We start from the raw sequence: 20,168 nt of genomic DNA on the forward strand, positions 1-20,168 counted from the left end.
TGTTATCCTTACTGTAGAGTCCTACAGTCCAGAAGAGCAGAAGTGTCAACTGTCGTCTTCATCTTAGATATCCTGGGCCCATGCCAACGAGAACCTGTAAAAATAAACATCTGAGCCCTGGAACTTGACTCGATACTCCCTGGAAAGCCAGGGCCGACAGGTTTCATGTGCCCCGGTAGCTCATGCCACAAAAGAGAGATGCTAAATGCCTCCACTTTCCCATGTCTTTTCCTACCCCAGCTCCTCAAACCTGTCCCCATCCCTCCCAGATCCCCAGTTTCCTCCCAGTCCTTCCCCCACACCAGACCCCCCCATACCCATCCTCCCCTAACCAGAACTCCCCCCTTCCCTTGTTTGATCCTCCCTCCTAGCACCGCCCCCTGCCCCCACGCCCCGCCTTCCTTTGATAGCTCCGCCCCTTCCGCACTCGCTCCTCCCTCCGCCCCTCCCCATCCTTGCTCTCCACCTCCTCCCCCGCTTGTAGAGCGCTCCCCCCTCCCTCCCCCCGCGAGCGCAGCCGTTGGGCTTTTCGAATGGAGCGCGCGGGCCCAGCGGCCGCCTCCGGGAACCGCCCCCTCGCGCGCGGAACATGGCGGCCCGCGGGCCTGCCCAGTGACAGGCGGGCCCAGCGCCATGGAGGACGCGGCCCCGGGGCCCAGCGGCGGCGGCGCCCCCCGCGCTGACCCCTGCCCGGCCTCCTGGCTCCAGCGGCTCCGCCACGACGTGCTGCGCGCCTCCCAGCTCAGCCTGTCGCTGGCGGAGGCCCCGCCGGTGGCCGTGGTGGCGGTGGAGCGCTACGCGGCCGCCGCCCGCCCCCCGCCGCCCGGCCCGGCCTACTGCTACGACGTGACCCTGGCGGACGGCCGCCGGCAGGAGCGCTGCTGCCTGGCGCCGGCGCTGCAGGGCCTGGTGCAGCGCTGCGCGCTCCGCGCCGGCGGCCGGGTGCGCCTGGCCCGCTGCTCCTACCGCTACGACGAGAAGCAGCTGGGCGCCGGCTTCCTGTGCCTCGAGCGGCTGGACGTGCTGCGGGGCCCGGCGGAGCGCGGCGGCGAGGAGCCGGCCCAGCCGCGGCGCCGGCCCCTGGCGGGCGGCGGGGGCCACTACCTGCCCCTGTGGAACTGCGAGGATCCCTACGGGGACGTGTGGCTGGCGAGCCGGCCGCCGCAGCGCCCCGAGGTGGACGGTAAGGAGCCGGGGGGGGGCGGCCAGGAAACCCACCCGCTCCCTGCGAGTGTGCAAGCCTCGCGGGGGTCCCCATTGAGCAGCCCCCCCCCAAAAAAGGAGGCACTGGGGGGGGGGTTCCTGCAGTTGGGGTACTTGCTGGGAGTTGCACCACAACGCCAGGTCGCAGCAACAGCTGTGTGCCCCCCCCTTGCCCGAGAGTGGAGAGCCGGGGCCTGGGGGAGCGGGGCAGGGAGTTGGACCCATCTGAGCTGTCCAAAAGCTGAGCACGTGTCCCAATATTTTTAAATGCCCCCACTCAAGAAGCAAAATGCAGGACCATGCAGCACTTTCAAGACTAACAAGATGGTTTATGAGGTGATGAGCTTTCGTGGGCCAGACCCACTCAAGAAAGAAGCTTTGGCTGGGAAAACGCAGACCAGTAACCCTAAGTGTGGCCCTGATGCGCAAGAGCAGTGCTGGAGCTAGCAGGGTAGTTTAGGTCTTGACAGTGGGCAATCCAAAGCTCTGGCAGAGGTTTAGGGCACCCAGAATGTGGGGTTGCCTCCCTGAGCATCTTGGCTAATAGCGACGGATGGAGCAGTTCGCAGCAAGCTTACAATCGTTTTGGAGTCTTCTTATGCTTTTGCCCTTCGCTACACTCTCTGGCAACGATTCCGCATGTTGTCTTGTGAAGAAGTACTTTGTAGTGTGTCTTAAGCCTGCTGCTGTGTTCACTGTGTATAAAATGATGTGATCGCTGACCAAGGTAGCTGTACTACTAGAAGTCCCTAGTGTAGATGAAGCAAAGGTGCACTTTTACTGCTGGCCAGAGACAAAAGCAACCTATGCCAATAGAGTGCATCTACAGAAGGAGTGCTCTTCCGCTGTAGTCTCAGTAGTTTTATAGTGGCAAACCTAATGTAAACATTAACTAAATTTCCTCACACTTTAAATAATAACCATTAGCATGTTTCTAGAAGTAACAAAAACATGAAATTAAAAAACAGCAGTGATGGGAAATATTTTCTCAAAATTCTGGATGTAAGCTGGGGCCCATTTTCAAAGTTGAAGTTGAAATCTGAGCAGAAATGTAGTAACTGTGTTTCGTGTTCTGCACTAACAAGACTCTGCAAACACAAAGAACTCCACAAAAGGTTCAGGAGTCTGCCCAGGCAGAATTCACTGCAAGATTGGTGACTCCAGATCACTTAAATCTGTGTTTCATACACAAAAGATCCCACTTTTGGGGGGAGGGGGGGCTTTAGTTTTTATTTACATTATAAAAAGGTGGTGCTGGTGGTGGTAGTAGTAGTAGTAATACTTTTAACATACATGCCACCACTGTTTTTTTGGGGGGGGAGGTGTCAGGAGTTCTGTACTTTGTGTATATTGCTGAAAAGAACTGAGTTTCAATTAGGGATGTGCAAGTGTAAATGTGTACACAATTAACTGAAGAGCCTGGGCTCAGTGGTTAATGTGCAGTTATACCGAATTGTTCCCCTCTCTCCCCTCCCGCCCCCCGCCTGCTGCTGCCTCTGTATCAGCAGTCAGCAGGAGCCCCTTGTGTGTAAACTTATAACTGCTGAAATTATACATTTACCTGAGCAAATGCATTTTAACATCCCTAGTTTCGATGTAAATCATTTTGTTTTGTGTGTGAAACATTATAAAATACATATGAATTCCTGTTTGCTGGTACAACTCATGCAACATATGTAACAACAAAGAGACGTATTCAAATTCAAACATGTGGAGTGTTTTAAAACTTGATTTTGGGTTTTATTTTCCTGCTTTTTTTCCCCTATTAGACTCCAAACTAACTTCTCTTGGTCATCTGGAAATGAACTGGAGGAGCAGAATACACTTCAGTCCATTACTTGTGAGAATCTTGCACAAATCTAGACTAAGGTACTATGGGAAACCTGACAAAAAGCTGGATATACCATATCAGGTAGGGGGAAAAACACAGTATGGGTTGGAAAACTTGTCTGAATTGTTCTGTGCAGATATTTCTTGTCCAATACAGTGAGGTTATAGCTAAGGTTCCACAGTAAGCAACAAATAAACACTAAAATTGTTACAGTCGTAAAAGCTTAACCGTTGAAAAGTATGGAAATGATATATCACATAGTGAATTTGTGTGTGTCTGAGTCCAGAGATTGATGCATAAGCATTACTATAGATCTGTGGTGTCCAACATGCTAGCCATGTGTGGCTATTTGGCCAGTTGTGTGTGGCTAATAGGGATGTTAGATAGCAGATAATAGAATAAATGACTAACTGCATGAATTCTTAGTGGTTAGTTGACTATTCTATAGTCCCTGGGGGTGGGACTGGCAGCCAGTGCACTACAGCCCCACTCCCGGGAAGACCCCTGCCACCGCGCACTGCTGCCTCTGATATAGAGGCAGCAAAGAGGGTGGGGAAATGTGAGTAGTCGACTTAACTACAGGCAGTCCCCAGATTACGTACAAGATAGGGACTGTAGGTTTGTTCTTAAGTTGAATCTGTATGTAAGTCGGAACTGGTACATATTGTAGGGGAAACTCTAGCCAAACATTTCTCCAGAGCTCAGTTTTATTCTCCCACACCTCACTTCCCTCAGTCCTTTATTCTCAAGCTGAGGTGTCTGCTGAGAAAAGCCGCTCCCTGTCTCCCTGGTCTGCTGGGGGTGGGGGGCGGGGCGCTAGCTTCGCGTCTCCCTGGTCTGCTGGGGGGGAAGCAGCCAGTGCGGGGTTGCCTCACCCCGTTTGTAAGTAGGGATCCGATGTAAGTCGGATCCCTGTAACCCGGGGACTGCCTGTACCCAATAAATCTAGGCTTATTGGGTAGTTAGCCTATCAACTGCTCTTTTACATCCCTAGTATGTATTTGACAATCCTATATAAGTAGCAAACTATGAGTTTGACCCTGCAACTACTAAAAATGCAAGTATTTTTATGAATGTGAGTACTCTCACTGATGTCAATAGGACTACTCATGTGCATAAATCTTTGCAGAATTCAGATTAATAGAGAAATTAGATTTCTTGATGAGTTAGTAATATCATTCTTGCTTGTTTGCTTCATCTCTTTTCCTATACTTCCTGCCTATAGTATTTTCTCAACAACCCAGAAGATATATAGTGTGAAACAGATTCATGGCATTTTCACTCTGCTTCTGCTGTGTACAGACTTAGAAATGCTGGACAAGAGTAGCTGCATAATTGTGACTATCGTGCAGAAAAATATAGGATTCTTGTACTCCTGTGCTTAAATTGTTAAGCTCTTGTCCTTGGAGCATACCATGGCTTCAAGTTGATAATGAGTATCAAAACTAGTAATAAAATTGTTAGCTAAACAGGAATTTTCATAGTTATGAAAAAAAATGTGTTATCCATCTAGTTAAGGTCAAACACGTTTGGTTTTTCTCTTGTAGGCTTATTTTGAAGTTGCTGATAGTTCAGGCATGATGTCAATGGTTTTGTGGAATTCTTTATGTCCTGAGTGGTATAAGAGTATGAAGATTGGTACAGTACTTCTACTTGAACAGTACGGTATCAAAACCAGTTTTCCATTTAAAACACAGCCAACGCCCAGGGATTCGCAGATGAAGAGATTTACTACAATTGGTTAAGTATTCCAGAAATCTGATTCCAAGTATTGCTGTTTAAAAAGTTAGACAATATCATTTCAGCTGACCAGTTACAAGAGATGCAGTGAAAATAGGTGGCTTTTCAATAGATTTGTCTCCAGTTCCCATTAAAAGGCAAGTGAAATGCAGTGTCTGTTTCTGGGATGGTTATGGTGGGGTCAGCCAGAGTAGGGGGTCTTGGTGTTTCACCCACTTGAGACGAATTAGGTATTTCTTGCATCCCACAACTATTATTTCAAGATCTGCATGCTAAGGTATATCTTGCTGCTTTGGTTATACCTGAGTCATGTTTATAAACTGTTTCTCCCCACAACCATGAGATGAAAATTTACTTTTTGTAAATGAAAGCTGAGAGTCTGATGCGGTCACATAATTCCAAGTGCTGGGCCTAAGGTACGAGGCTATAGTGCGTATGTCTTAATTTGGCCCTGCTTCCAAATTAGTGTCACCTGCACATACAACTAATGTACTACTTTCAGAATGACATTGAAAGTGAGTTGTTTCAGTAAGCTCTCTCAGGTGGTATAAAAATACTCTGTCATTCCGTACTTTGATAGAGAGTATTTATATATTTTAAAATATGCACACACTGTAAGTGCACTTCCAAAAGTTAACTAAAACACAATAATCAATAGTTACATTGACCTGCTAAATCACTGACCATTTTTATAATATGCTTCTATTCCATTACATCTCATCTTCAGAATAATCAAATATTCTCTCCTATCCCCATACTCAGATTCCCCAAAATTAGTCTGGGTGTATCTGAAAGATTAAAGGAGCCAGATTTTTGTCATATTGTGGGCGGCAGGTGAAGAGGAACGAATGCCATGGTTGAGGGATCATCTCTGAGAAAATCCCAATAGCAATTTCTATGTTCTATTAAGTGAACGCTAGCATATATTCTTCTGCTGATTGCAATTGTGATATAGGTCTGACCTCCCTGGTCTGGCACTCTCAGGACATGACGAGTCCCAAACGAGGGAATTTGCTGGACCAGGTGAGGTCCCCTGCCACTGGGTCCCCCAAGCCTGCCGCCCCTCAGCACTCCCAGCTCTGTTGCCTCAGCCAGCTCCCCTTCCTCCAGCCCCCACTACTGCCAGTCCTGGGGGGCCGCTAGCTCCGATGCCGTTGGCCCTGATCCCAACTGGATTACGTGCCGAGGGCTGCCACTGGCCCCAGCCAAGCTGTCGCAGGCTACTAGGGACTACTGGCGGCGTCGGTTCCCTGCTTCGCTGGTATGGACTTGCCCTCCTGTGGCTAGGTTCCTGCGGTTCTCTGATTCAGGAACAGCTGTGACCGTGCCCATTTTGGGAGGTGCAACCTGTAATATAGAAGATAAAGTGTGTCAGTTTCTCAGGATCCAAACCATTTAGAGTTTTAAATGTTAAAATCAACACCTTGAATTCCACTTAGTAGCCCACAGGCTGAATGTATATGTTCCTAATGAACATTGTTGCTAAACAGAAAACTATTTTCAACTTCTTAATGGTTGTAAGGTACAGTGTATTACACTTATCTCAGAGGGTATGTCTACACTACAAAGTTAGTTCGAACTAACGGACGTTAGTTCGAACTAACTTTAATAGGTGCTACACTAGCGCTCCGCTAGTTCGAATTTGAATCGAACTAGCGGAGCGCTTAGTTCGAACTAGGAAAACCTCATTTTACGAGGACTAACGCCTAGTTCGAACTAGCTAGTTCGAACTAAGGGCTGTGTAGCCCTTTAGTTCGAACTAGTGGGAGGCTAGCCCTCCCCAGGTTTCCCTGGTGGCCACTCTGGCCAACACCAGGGAAACTCTATGCCCCCCTCCCGGCCCCGGACCCCTTAAAGGGGCACGGGCTGGCTACGGTGCCCGTGCCAGGTGCAAGCCTGCCAGCACCCAGCTAGCAGACCCTGCACCTGGCACGGCACAGAGCCACCCACCCGATGCCCCCCAGCCCACCCCCTCTTGCCGGGACCAGGCTGGCGGCTCCCGGGAGCTTGCCCTGGACCGCAAGAGGCGGGCACCTTCCTGGTCTAGTGCAGACATCGTGGACCTCGTCCACGATCTCCGCACTAGGCACAGGAAAGTGGCCGTCTAGGGCAGGAGAGCTGCCAGCCTGGCCACCCAGGACCAGGTGTGCATGAAAATCAAGGGGGTCCACTGAGACCCCCGACACTGAGCCCTGAGCTTACAATGGCCGTACTGGGTCAGACCAAAGGTCCATCTAGCCCAGTAGCCTGTCTGCTGACAGCGGCCAACCCTAGGGACCCTGGAGGGGATGGACCGAAGACAATGACCAAGCCATTTGTCTCGCGCCATCCCTCTCCAGCCTTCCACAAACTTTGGGCAGGGACACCACTCCTACCCCCTGGCTAATACCACTCCATGGACCCAACCTCCATCACTTTATCTCACTTCCCTTTAAACTCTGTTCTAGTTGTAGCCTTCACAGCCTCCTGCAGCAAGGAGTTCCACAGGTTAACTATTTGCTTTGTCAAGAAGAACAACTTTCTCTTACTAGTTTCAAGCCTGATACCCATTCCTTTCCTTTGGTGTCCTCTAGTCCTTCTTTATGGGAACTCAGGAAGAACTTTTCTGAATGCACCCTCTCCACCCAACCCCTGCTTTTAGAGACCTCTATCCTGTCCCCCCTCCGTCTCCTCTTTTCTAAGCTGAACAGTCCCAGTCTCTGTAGCCTCTCTTCATCTGGGACCTGTTCCCAACCCCTGATCATGTTAGTTGCCCTCCCCTCTCCCAGCCTTTCTCTTCCCCTCTCCCACCTCCTTTTCCCAGTCTCCCTCAGTTTTTTTTCAATAAAGACAGAGTCAATGTTGGAAGAAACGTTATCTTTATTTTGTACATCAATAAGAAGGGGGGCTAAGGAAGGGTAAGTGGAAGGAGGTGAGGGAGGAATGGGGTACGAGCCCCCGATGGGGAGGACTGGGCTGGCTCTGTGGGCTTCTGGGGGTGGAAGCTCTCCTGCAGCCCCCCAATTACTCCCTCTCCCCAGATGGCAGCCTGCGGCAAGTGCAGCTGGGCTGATGGCCGAGTGGCGTGATGTGCCCAGTGTGGGCACTCAGGGCACTCCAAGCCAGAACTTCTTTGCAAGCGGGGCACCCCTTAGAACTGTGTGTCCGGGGTGGGGGTCGGGACCCTTTAAGCGCAGCCCTCGGCTAGCCTGAGACAGCATCTCCATGCTCTAAGTCCTCCTTTTATGCCCTGCCGGCACTGCTTCCGGCCATCCTTAAGCCCTGTTCAGAGTCCACTCAATGTGGACTTGCTAGTTCGAACTAGCAAAACGCTAGTTCGAACTAGTTTTTAGTTCTAGACGCGTTAGTTCGAACTAGCTTAGTTCGAATTAACTAATTCGAACTAAGTTAGTTCGAACTAGCGCTGTAGTGTAGACATACCCAGAGAGGCCAAGGCATGGAGGAGTTCAGGAAGGGTCATACTCTGAAACAGATGTTTGTTCACTAAATGCATTCTCCAAAACTACTGTGTTTTCAGCCCAGGGTATAACAATCTTGGAATCATAGGCTTGGAAAGGACATAGCTCATCTAGTCCAGTCCCCTCCAATCATGGCAAGACTTTTTTTTTTTAATAAAGATCATTCCAGACAAGTGTTTTTTTGACCTGTTCTTAAAATTTTCCAATGAGGGAGATTACACAACCTGCCTAGACAATTTACTCCAGGGATTGACTACTCTGACAGTTAGTTAGTTTTTTTCTAATGCCAGCCTAAAACTCACTTGTTGCAATTTAGGCCCATTGCTTCTTGTCCTATCCTCAGAGATTAAGAACAACGTTTCTCCCTTCTCCTTGTAACAACCTTTTATGTATTAGAAAACTGTTCCCAGTCTAAACAAACCAAATTTTTCTGTCTTCCATCATAGGTCATGGTTTTTGGACCTTTAATCATTTTTTTGCTCCTCTCTAGAGTTTTTCCAGTTTGTCCACATCTTTCCCGAATCGTGGTACCCACAACTGAATAAAATATTCCAGCCAAGGCCTAATCAGCCCAGAATAGAGCAGAAAAATTATTATTGTTTTCCTTATAACATTCCTGCTAATCCTTCTCAAAATGATCACTTTTTACAAGTGTTTGTGATACCTGGGTTCCCAGGGGAGCCAGCTGAGGTCACTCAATTAGGGTTCACAGCAGGAAATGGGATGGCCAAGCCCCAAAACTGGTATTTTTTCCAATATTTATATTTTCCAAACCATCACAAAACGGCTTCTATATTACCTTATTGGTTAATCAGAAGTCCAAACAACATAGTCCCCTTTAAGTATTCATCCTTAGGCTTCCACTCAGTCAAAGTTCTACCAATTTGAAAGGATCAGACACATTACCTTCTAGGTCAATAAATATTTCAGACTCTGTCCCAAATACATGCTTATAGCCAATTATTACTAACTAAATTCAAATTTATTAAAAAAGAAAAAAGAGTATTAGTTAAAATATCAATAACATGCAGACATGAGTTCAATTCTTGAGGCTCAATTAAATGAGAGACAATGAGCTGGTAGTTGCACAAAATTTTTTAGAATTTAGTCCATGGTTATAGTCCAGAATCCATATCCAGGGCGATTCCCGTCTGTGACTGGGACCTCAATCCTTGTGTCTAAGGGCATGTCTAGAGTAGGAAATTATTTCAAAATAACTAAATTCGAAATAACTCCTGAAATAACTATTTCGAAATAAGTGTATTCCTCAAGGAAAGTAGGAGTACAGATTTTGAAACAACTGGCTGATTATTTCAAAATAACAGGGTTGGTCACTCAGCTTATAAATAAGGGGGGGTTATTTTGAAATAACTCCCTGGTATAGACCAAGACTTAGGTTTCCCCTGTCTGAAACCTCAGGCAGATCTGAGACCCTAAGTCAATGCCCATTAAAGAGGCACCAGGATCTCCTGCCATGTCATCTTTTATGGTTTGCAGCTTTCCCCATGAGCATCCAAGAAGATATGAGATTTAAAAGGATCCTGTCCAAAGAGGCTTTATACCTTTGCATCAGCCTCTTGGCCTGGGAAAGCACAATAGGCCTTTGACCTTTCTCAAACATCATGGTAATTAGCACCGAGTAATTTATCCATTAAAAAGTTCACAAACAATTTACTACAACTTTCAAAGAGACATATGAACAGTAATATTACTTCAATCAAATTTCACCGTAAAAGTTAATATTTTCTTTTGATCTCGAATCAAAGGTGTAGTAACAGACAAGGATTTTTTATGTATATCATAAGGCCCCTGAGCAAGTACCTGCCATTCTACTGCTCTAAGAAAGCAAATTTGCATTTCAGAGTTCTTCTCTAACCTAACATAATAGTCCACCTATTATTTTCACATCTTCCCAACAAGTCTTTAAAGCTTGACCCTGGGTAGGTCAGCTTATGAGCTGGTTAACCCTTCCTGGCCACATATCGCATTTTAATCAGATATCTAATATTTCAATCAGATGTCACAACCCCAATGCAAAATTGATGCAGGAAGGAATGACAAAAACGTCACTTACTGCATCCCAGAAACTTCCCCTTAGTTTCTGTATTACTACAGGTTCTAACTCAATGTTAGTAGGGTCAGTGTGTAACAGAAATGGTTTGTTTAAAACAGGCTTCTTCACTGCCGCGTTCCTTATGGAAGGAACAATATTATTGAATCCTTTTATAAACTCAAGGTAAAATTTGGTTAGGACAACAGTCGATTGGGTCTGCTCTTGCAGCATAGTTACTGTGTGTCCTATGTAATCTTGTCAAGAGCTAAATAAAATAGTTATCTTATCCATATAAGCTCTGACAATGTTTGGAATCCAGTTAGCATCAATTAAATATAGATATTTATGTCCTTCAGAGTGTAGGAATCTTGCATTTACCATGCAAGCAATATGGTCGCTTGCCTCAAATTTCCCTTTTCATACAGCACATCTGGACTGTCTTTTCCCCTGTGACAAGTTCCAAGACTAGTTACTGACACCAACTGTGAAATCTCTGTATCGCAAGGCCTGATAATATAAGGTGTGATTTTATGTCTTGCTCTTAATATGTTCATGCATTTTTCCAGACCTCACACCTTGTACGTTTTTATAAGAGTATTCACTATGCCATTATTTAAATCATTGATGAAGATGTTGAACAGAACCAGACCCAAAATTGATCCCTGCTGGACCCTACTCAGTGCGCCCTTCCACCATGTCTCTGATAATTGCTCTCTGGGAATAGTTTCCAACCCGTTTTGCACCACTGTATACTAGCTCCATCTAGGTTGTATTTCCCTAGTTTGTGTATGAGAAGGTCATGTGAGAGAGTACCAAAAGCCTTACTAAAGTCAAGTTATACCACAGCTGCTACTGCCCCGTATCTGCAAGATTTTTTACCTTGTCAAAGAAAGCTGTCAGATTGGTTTGATGCAATTTGTTCTTGACAGATCTATGCTGACTTACTTATCTTATTACCTTACTAGAAGATTTACCCAGTGTTGCTCGAGTTCATAAATCAAATAAGTTTTGTTTTTATTCATTTAAATCATTGTTCTGGGCTGGGGCTAGAGATGACGGGTTCACTATGCAGGCTGCTCCGGGGAGAGAGGACAACCCAGCCCTGTCAACACAGCAGTTTGGGGTCAGGTGAGAAGCGCCTATGCATGGTCACTATAGCAGGCCAAGCTGGGGAAGGGGTATATGTACCCTGGCTTGGGGACAGACAGATAAAATCTCTGAAATATATAGGAGATAGCTGTCCCTTTCTCCACCTGCTTCCTGCTAGTCCAGTAGGGTTTTAACAGTCCCAGTTCCTATCTCTGGCCCCTTGCTGCCCTCCTGTGGCCATTCTGCAATATAAATGTTCCTCCTACCAGACATCCCTCTCCTTCCATTTTATGAGAAACAATCGAATTCCATATACATCCTGTTGTCCTGGCACCACAAAATCTTTACCTTGCTTTAAGTTTACCTTACTGTTTAGGAGGAGTTCTTGGACAAACGGATTTACGGATGAACAGACAGATGCACATTTCTAAAATATAAAAGAAGGCTGTTGCAGAGTTATAGTACATTTTAAAAAAATCTTGACCATAATCATTTGGAGTTAAATCAGAACTTCTGCAACTGGCACTTCAACTGTCTTCTTATTTAATCCCTTGCAAGAAATCTCTAAATTATGATCTTTTTGAGAGTGTTTAAGAATCTGGCAATCATGGTTGACACATCCAACTGAATCATCAACAGGCTGCTTCATGCAGGGAGCTGGACAATCCAACATGGTCCTTCTTATAAGTCATTACAGCCTTCTATGACATGTTTACATGCATCACTCTGAGTTTTAAGACGTAAAATCAGAAACACAAATGTTTTTAATTATATCAAAAGCAGTGAGCCAAAGTAAGTGTGTTTCATTTTATTCAACAAAAATGCCACTTTTCCAGGTTAAAAGAATGTCTCTTTGTGGCTTGTTTCTCTCACCGACAAAAGTTGGTCCAATAAAAGATAATATTCTCCTGCCCTGTGTCTCTGATTACTCAGAATGTACAAGTAAAGGTTTCCTTTCAATTCATTTTTACTCTTAAAATGGTATTGGTTTTTTCCACAGAAATTAGCCTGAACGTTCGAGATCCTCCAACTAAGATTAACATTATTCCAGAAAAAATGGTTAAACCAGAATGGAGATTACCTGAAGTTAAATATCGATTTGTCACGAGGTAAAATAAAAGTTTCTGTTGTGGTTTGCGTGGACCAATGTTTTTATTGAATTTTAACTGGGAACATTACAGGAAACACATAATATACCTTGTTATATCTTCCGTACTTTTCATCTCGGCACTACTTAGGAATTTTTCCAAAGTGATTTAAATTTCACATTTTTAAGAAATATTAACGATTTCTCTTTAATTTTGTTTTTAGGTCAGAACTGGATAACTTACCAAATAATCATTCCTGTGATGTTATTGGTCTTGTAACATTTGTAGGAAGGGTTGAACGATCAAGAAAGAGAGGTATATATAAAAATTATTTTAAATGTTTATCAAACCATTACAATTTGGTAGACTGTTATTTAACTTTAACATTTTGGTTTATGCAGAATATGGTGAAGATTTTTGGATACATCGTTGGGCACATGTTGTTGATGGGACATCAGATCAACCATTCATACTGGAATTGTTTGCCACGTCTCAGCCAGACGTATTTGAACACATTCACCCAAGTATTTATCATACAATATTCAGACTATTTTATTATTTACTTGTTTATTTTCACTTACAGTATTTTTCTAGAAGAGCACCATTTTCAAACTAGGCATCTTTGCCATGAATTAATATTATCACTAAAATTTCTTAGCCCCAATCACAAAACAAATGAGCAGTAATGAAAACCGACCCAACAGTGCTCATTTCAACAAAAGGTGGTAGTCCACATCTTAGCAGATCTTCCTCAGTAACTTTGGTAAATAGATGGGCCTTTCGGCATGCCCTAAAATTGAGCTGTTGTGGAATTTTTTAATTGAATTTGAATGAATTTAATTTGTGAGTTTCTTGCACAGAACACCCTGATTGTGATTGCAGTAGTACAATACAAGGAAAGAGGCTGCCTCTCAGGCAAGTTTTAGGCCATGTAGTTTTACATGTCAAAATGAATTCCTTAAAAAACACCGAGAACCCAACATGGATTCAGCACAGATCACAGAGTACTCGAGGTGTTGTCAGCATGCTGCCTTGAGTATTAGGATGAATGCATTACATGCTTCTTTGCTAATTTTCCCAAGGGAATTGGGTACATATTGAATGGGAGGGGAGTCAGGTTAAAACTCTGTGGAAATTGATATTTTAGTACACTAAGAGATAATGAGCATTTCCTAAAATCGCCATCTGAGATTCCCTCAGCAAGGAAGGAACAGCACTGTCCAAGCCTGCTATTTGGGTCTGAGCCAACGTACAGTGAAGTCTTTGCAAGGCTTTCCTTTCACTTCATTGTGTGTTGGATCATGCCCCTTATCACCAGAAAATAGTCTCTTAACATTTAAGATATTCTCTGCTCTTTCTTTCTTTTTTTTTTCCCTAAATTTTTTTGAAAATAATGTGTATTAAAGCCTGATTTTTTTTCAGTGATGTTGAACACCTAACTCTTGTTGCAGGTCCTCAGTCCTTCTGAAAATAAGATGTAGTGTAGGTACCTAAACGTGGATTTGTGTGCCAAACACTAGTTTGAAAACTTTGGTGTATTTGTCCTGAAGTATTACATTGGTAACGTTGGAAAATAATTGTGCATTTACCTCCAACAAATGTTTTCCACATCAAGGAAAAAACATTTGTGGGCAGAATGGGAAAGCTTGCTTGTATTAGTTCTACAGTTACAGGGCTTCAGTTTTATTTAACATTTCATTAGCTTAGCTTACTGACAGTCTTTTTCAGCCATTATCCCAGTCTCACATTTCTTCATTAAAGACTGCAGACTATATATTTTTCAGAAGATGATTTCTGTTCTTTTTAGATCATTGATTGTAACATCTTTTTTGAGGAAAAACTTCTTTTCTCTAATGTTTGGTACTTGATTTGTCTCATCCACTGTGAATGAAGCTAAAATTCACATAACTTTTTGTTTGGCTCTATCAACTTCAATAACACTTTCTTTCCCGTGGTAAAAGTGATTAGTATGTATCACAGAAACTTCTGTGATGAGATCACATCTGCAGCCACATAGCACAAAACTTTGAGAATATATGGTGTGGAAGAAAGGAGAGAGAAATTAATGACTTTCTTCTCTGTGTTTTGGTTAAGAGGAAATGAGTTTGAAGTATGGTCTATGATGTAATGGTGAAGCAGTTTTGTTTTTTTTTAAATGGAGATGCCTATCTCCTAGAACTGGAAGGGACCTTGAAAGGTTGTTGAGTCCAGTCCCCTGCCTTCACAGCAGGACCAAGTACCATCCCTGACAAATTTTTGCCCCAAATGGCCACTGCAAGGATTGAACTCACAACCCTGGGTTTAGCAGGCCAATGCTCAAACCACTGAGCTATTCCTCCCCCCTTATCGGTATGTTATCACAATTAAGCCCCTTTTAACAATCATCGTTATTTGATTTCTTTTGCATAATATAAAAGTGGATGAGATCTAATGTAGAATTGTATGCAGCCATAATTGCTGTTTTTAATTATTAACACTGACAGATTCTTTTGTGTCATATAATGAAGATTGAGGTAGTAAGGCTGGCTGGTAGATGAGAAATTCTGTTCTAATGTGGAGCAAAACTGAGATTGTTTAATCAATTAACCAGTTAAACGTAACCTTTAACAGGTTAACCCTGGGGTTCTCAAACTTTGTGATACCGCAACCCTCCTCTAAGTTGCTCACGACCCCCTGGAGGGTTGGGACCAACAGTCTGAGAAACATGGGGTTAACCAATTAAACAGGATGTTACTTTCTTAGCCTGAAGCCCTCAGCTATATAATAATATGTTTCTCTCACACCTGATTAAGATTTAATTATTTATGCAAAGTGGAACAGCAGCTTCAACGTAATTATATGAGAGAGAGAGAGAAACTGCCACTTGGGACAGCTTTTTTTATGCATAATTTTAATTTTAACACACATCTTTGAGACACAAAACCTCTCAATGTAATGTTCAAATTGTGACAGATTAACTCAATTGTATCATGGCTCGCCAGAGCCTGAATCCTGTATACCCTTACACATATGCTTAACTCCAACTGAAATCATGTTACTTTAACAGCTGTGAATTAAGGATGTTAAGGACTAGTCAACTGGGGCTCTTGTACATTTCAAAGGAAGGAATGCGGAACTCCATGTGCAGCCTGGGGCCAGTGGGAAGTCCCACTGACTCCTGGCTCCATGCAGGTGCTTCCACTTTGAAATGCACAAGAGCCCTTGGGGTAAGCACCCTTGTGGAGCCCAGAGTCAGTGGGACTTCCCACATTCCTCCTTTGAGGAGGATCTTGTACATTTCAGAGGAGGAATGTGGAAGTGCCTATCCACTAGTCAACTAGTAAATTACTCATAAGTTAACATCCTTACTGTGAATCCAACTCCATCCCCAAATTGAGCTCTAACAAAAAAAGAGTGAAATATTGACTATTTTAGTGCATCTTTGGCACCTTGATATTTTAGAAAAAAATTAAATGATTTCTTTTTCTCTAGTGACCTATTTGGTGTGTACACAGATGAGAGTGGTGCGGGACATCACTGAGAATACTCCCAGAACACTTTATCTTACAACTTCAAACGAGAGTCAGATATTTATTACAGGTAAATAAAATTTTCTTTTAAAATTAATGTTACATGATATATACTGTAGATTATATATTTTTTGGTAAATGAGATATTTCAGCTTGAAGATGTCCTTAGTATTTCTAGATAGAAGGGAAAAAACAATTAGCTTTTAAAGCAGATTTCAACATCATACTGTAGCGTACCTTACCATTGCTCCCTCCATTCAGAGATTGAATAAATTATATTTTTCCATTAGTAATTCCAGGTTTCCTTTTTTCTCTTTCACTCCTCACCCCCAAATAAAATACCCCTATATTTAATTCCTGTTGGCCTGATTGTAAACTTGAGACCAGTCTAGTTTTAACATTTATAAATTATCTGGAAAGTGGTTAGATTTCCTTCCTGTCTGAGAGATGTTCACAAGCTTTGTATTTCTAGATAGAAGAAGGAAAGTGAAGTTATTGAGTAAACCTATTAAAACTTCACTGAGCTGGTATCAGATGGACTCCAAACTAGGGATGTTAAATTTCCAAAGGCTATTGCTATACTTCAAAGGCGAAAGTGCTGCGGGGAGCATGTTGGCCCCATGCTCCCTGCGGCATTTCAAAGCGGTAGTGCTGTGTGGAGCCTGGAGTCAGCTGAGGAGTCCCCCGCTGACTCTGGGCTCTATGCAGTGCTGCTGCTTTGAAACGCCATGGGGAGCCCGGCATCAGTCTGTATGTGGTGTTTCAAAGTGGCAGCGCTACTTGGAGCCTGGAGGCAGTGGGGGAGTCCCCAGCTGATCCCACACTCCATGCGGCATTGCCGCTTTGAAATGCTGCATGTAGCCTAAGGACACCCCAGCTTGGGGGAGGGAAGCGACTAGTCAACTAGCCTGTGGACTATCCGATAAGCATTTGCTTGTCGGACAGTCAACTAGTCGTTCACATCCCTACTATAAACAAACCATAAACAGACTATATATGCGCCAACTGATAGTGAAAGCCATATCAGGACAGTTATGAGTTGAAAGTATTGAGATAGTTATAAAAGTTAGAACAATGCAATATGATAATCAAAAGATAAAGGGTGTCTTCCCCTGCTAAATCATACTATATTTTAAGAAATTATAATATATCCAGCAATTGTGCTATTGTTTAGTTGGTTCGCATGAAGACTCATCAGTTGTTCCATTACAGAATATTTTAAGAACTTGACAATCCTGTAACATATGCAACAAGGAACCTTTATAAAGGTTCTGTAATCCTATCCTATTTTGTAGATTCCAGCTTTCCATTTTATTTAAAAAATGTCCTATATAATTTTAATATTAAATTCAGCCCTATAAATGGTCTTCCGCAGAAATACCTTGGGTTTATTATCCAGTTTGTTCTTTCTATAGTATTGGTGATATGTTAGCCCAGACAATAAATACTGAGTCCATGTATAGGCAGACAGAAACAAGAAAATACAGTTTTATGTCCTTCTTTCTAGCTGTTTGTCAAACTCCTTTTTGGCTTTTCTTATTATAATTTTATGCTTAATTTGACAGAGTTTCTGCTCCCTTCTATTTTCTTCACTAGGATTTAACTTTCATTTTTTTAAATGATGCCTTTTTATCTCTCACTGCTTCTTTGACTTGGTTGTTAAGCCACAGTGGCACTTTTTTGGTTCTCTTACTATGTTTTTTAATTTGAGGTATACATTTAAGTTGGGCCTCTATTATAGTGTCTTTGAAAAGCTTCCATGCAACTTGCAAGGATTTTACTTTTATCACTGTACTTTTTAATTTCTGTTTAACTAACCTTCTCATTTTTGTGTAGTTCCCCTTTTTTTGAAATTATATGCCACAGTGCTGGACTGCGTAGGTGTTTTTCCCACCACAGGGATGTTAAATTTTATTACATTATGGTCACTATTTTCAAGCAGTCCAATTTTATTTACTTCTTGGACCAGATCTTGCACTCCACTTAGGACTCAATCAAGAATTCTCTCTCCCCTTGTGGGTTCCAGAACCAGCTGCTCCAAGAAACAGTCATTTAAAGGTATCAAGAAATTTAATATCTGCATCCCATCCTGAGGGGACGTGTACCCATTCAATATGGGGATAGTTGAAATCCCCTACTATTACTGAGCTTTTTATTGCGATAGCCTCTCTAATCTCCCTTAGCATTTCATAAGTCACTATGACTATCAGGTGTTTTAGTTTATTAGTAGGATTGGCCACAAATCTTCCTCTTGGTAGAGATATTTAATTTTAGATTTCAGAGCTTCCAAATGAAGGGCTTCTGATTTTTATTGTCATCCTCACTTGCTTTAATGTCAGCTACTCTCTCTTGTATTCATCTTGGTCCTAAATCAGTGTCTCAGCTAGCATCTCAAAATCATCAGCTGAGACTTTTTTTAGCTCAGCATCTTATAAATTGATCTATCTTGCCACAGACAAAGTGTCAACAGGAGAATATGGGTCATCTCTGATGGGATAATGGTAACTTTTTGGTGTCAAATATTGCTTCTTGCTCATATTTTTACACTGTTGTGTGGGACAGAGTACAATTAGCTAGTTGTAGAATGAATGTTCAACTGTTTTATACCCTAAATACTAACATTTGGGTTATCTAAGAGGTGGGTGTGTGTGTACTTTTAAATCAAAGTGCCATGTAAGGGTCCCATTACACTTCTTTATAAATCCACTACTGACTGTTAGAAGAGATGTTGTGTTAGTATCTATGACTTAGCTTTTTGTGTATATTGCTCTACAGTGTTCAAGTGTGGCATTTCATAAAAAAAATTACCTTAACCTATTTGATCGTTTTATCTCAATACCCAAACCTCTTTGTTTTAACAGGGTGCCACAAAGGTCAGTCATACACCAGGGATTCCAAAGTGAAAAGCTTTATTCAGTGGATTAAAACTCAAAGTGAAGCTGATCAAATCAAGAAAACTGTAATTGGTGGATACTATCCTTTCCCACCAGCACCAAAAACTTTTCTGAAGTATTGTAAAAATAACAAAGGTATCCTACACCATACAAAAAAAATGCATTCTATCTGAGCCTTCATCATAAGTATTCAAAATCAGCAACTCTGATTGCTTTACACCTGGATTGTATCAGTGATTAAAACTGGAAAGTCATTCAAAGACAAATAATTCTGTAGCTGCTGAAGATAGACTGAAACAATGCCTTAGCTAGAGAATTGTCATAGCTCTATTGACTGCAGTAAAGTTTTGACAGTTTATATAAGTGGAGAATCTGCACCTCTGAATTTATACTTTGCAGATGTTCTGTTCTTACCAATATCAGCTTTGTCTATATTTTCAGTCAGCTTGCAAGTCTGTGTAGTATTGAAAAACATAAGATATGATAATGATAAAGAACTTCAGCAGTCGTATATTATGTAGAATTTTGAATAACTATGGTTATTTGGTGTTAACTCTGAGTTGGCTGAAAAGTTTGCTCCCCGATAGTCTGATAATAAAACATGAGAGAGCAGGAGGATTTAATTACCGAGAAGCTCAATTTTAAGACAATGTAATAATTTAATTTTAGCAAAGAAAGTTTTTACAATTTTCTTTTTATGAATCCAACATTCATACTAAGTTTTGTATTTTTTAAAAACTCTTAAGTTTGTGGTAATTGCTCTTTTGCAGTGGAATCAGTTTTGAAAGCCATAACTGAAATGAAGAGAGAGATTGAAGACCTGCACTACAGGGAGCACAAGCGCATTGCTATTCAGGGAATAATTAGTGCTATAAGATATGTCAGCTATGCAGATGAAGATGCCGCGGGGGTGGAACCAATTCAGGTACAGTGCTAGAGAATTAATAGTACAGCACTTAAGATGCTGTGATCATAATTACAATTGAGATCTCTTGCATTTGAATTCGAAACACACATATATTGTCTCTTGATTAACTGAATTTACTATTCTGAGAGCAAAAGAAGTTTGAAAGTCATAGGTAAATCATTAAGTTTTAAAATTTTAATTGTTTTCTGAGAGTTACAGTCCTTAATAAAAATACCCTTTGTATAAAAGTTATTGAATTGGTTAAATAGCCTAGCTAAAAAGTAAATTAAGTACTGGGAAAACTGGCTACTTTAATATAACCTGTCATTTTCTAGACAGAGGTATGTATTTTTTCTTTAAACTTCATTAGAGAGAATTTCTATAAAATGAATCTGC

The 20,168-nt window shown here is 42.4% G+C and overlaps 1 protein-coding gene across 3 annotated transcripts in view; it reads left to right on the plus strand.

The window, feature by feature from the left end:
- The first annotated feature begins 518 nt into the window (after nt 1–518).
- The window catches only part of RADX (RPA1 related single stranded DNA binding protein, X-linked), a 40,847-nt gene continuing 21,197 nt past the window's right edge, over nt 519–20,168 (plus strand). For all 3 annotated transcript variants that reach the window (XM_075941113.2, XM_075941111.2, XM_075941112.2), the window contains exons 1-9: nt 519–1,183; nt 2,973–3,115; nt 4,582–4,774; nt 12,375–12,483; nt 12,686–12,777; nt 12,864–12,986; nt 15,934–16,041; nt 18,833–19,000; nt 19,636–19,790. In XM_075941113.2, coding sequence (XP_075797228.2) covers nt 634–1,183; nt 2,973–3,115; nt 4,582–4,774; nt 12,375–12,483; nt 12,686–12,777; nt 12,864–12,986; nt 15,934–16,041; nt 18,833–19,000; nt 19,636–19,790 — 1,641 coding nt within the window. In that variant the 5' untranslated portion in view covers nt 519–633. The remainder of the gene's footprint in view (nt 1,184–2,972; nt 3,116–4,581; nt 4,775–12,374; nt 12,484–12,685; nt 12,778–12,863; nt 12,987–15,933; nt 16,042–18,832; nt 19,001–19,635; nt 19,791–20,168) is intronic.

Source organism: Pelodiscus sinensis, chromosome 13 (genome assembly GCF_052426305.1).
Source record: "Pelodiscus sinensis isolate ZL-2025 chromosome 13, ASM5242630v1, whole genome shotgun sequence".
In the NCBI taxonomy this organism is placed as follows: Eukaryota; Metazoa; Chordata; order Testudines; family Trionychidae; genus Pelodiscus; species Pelodiscus sinensis.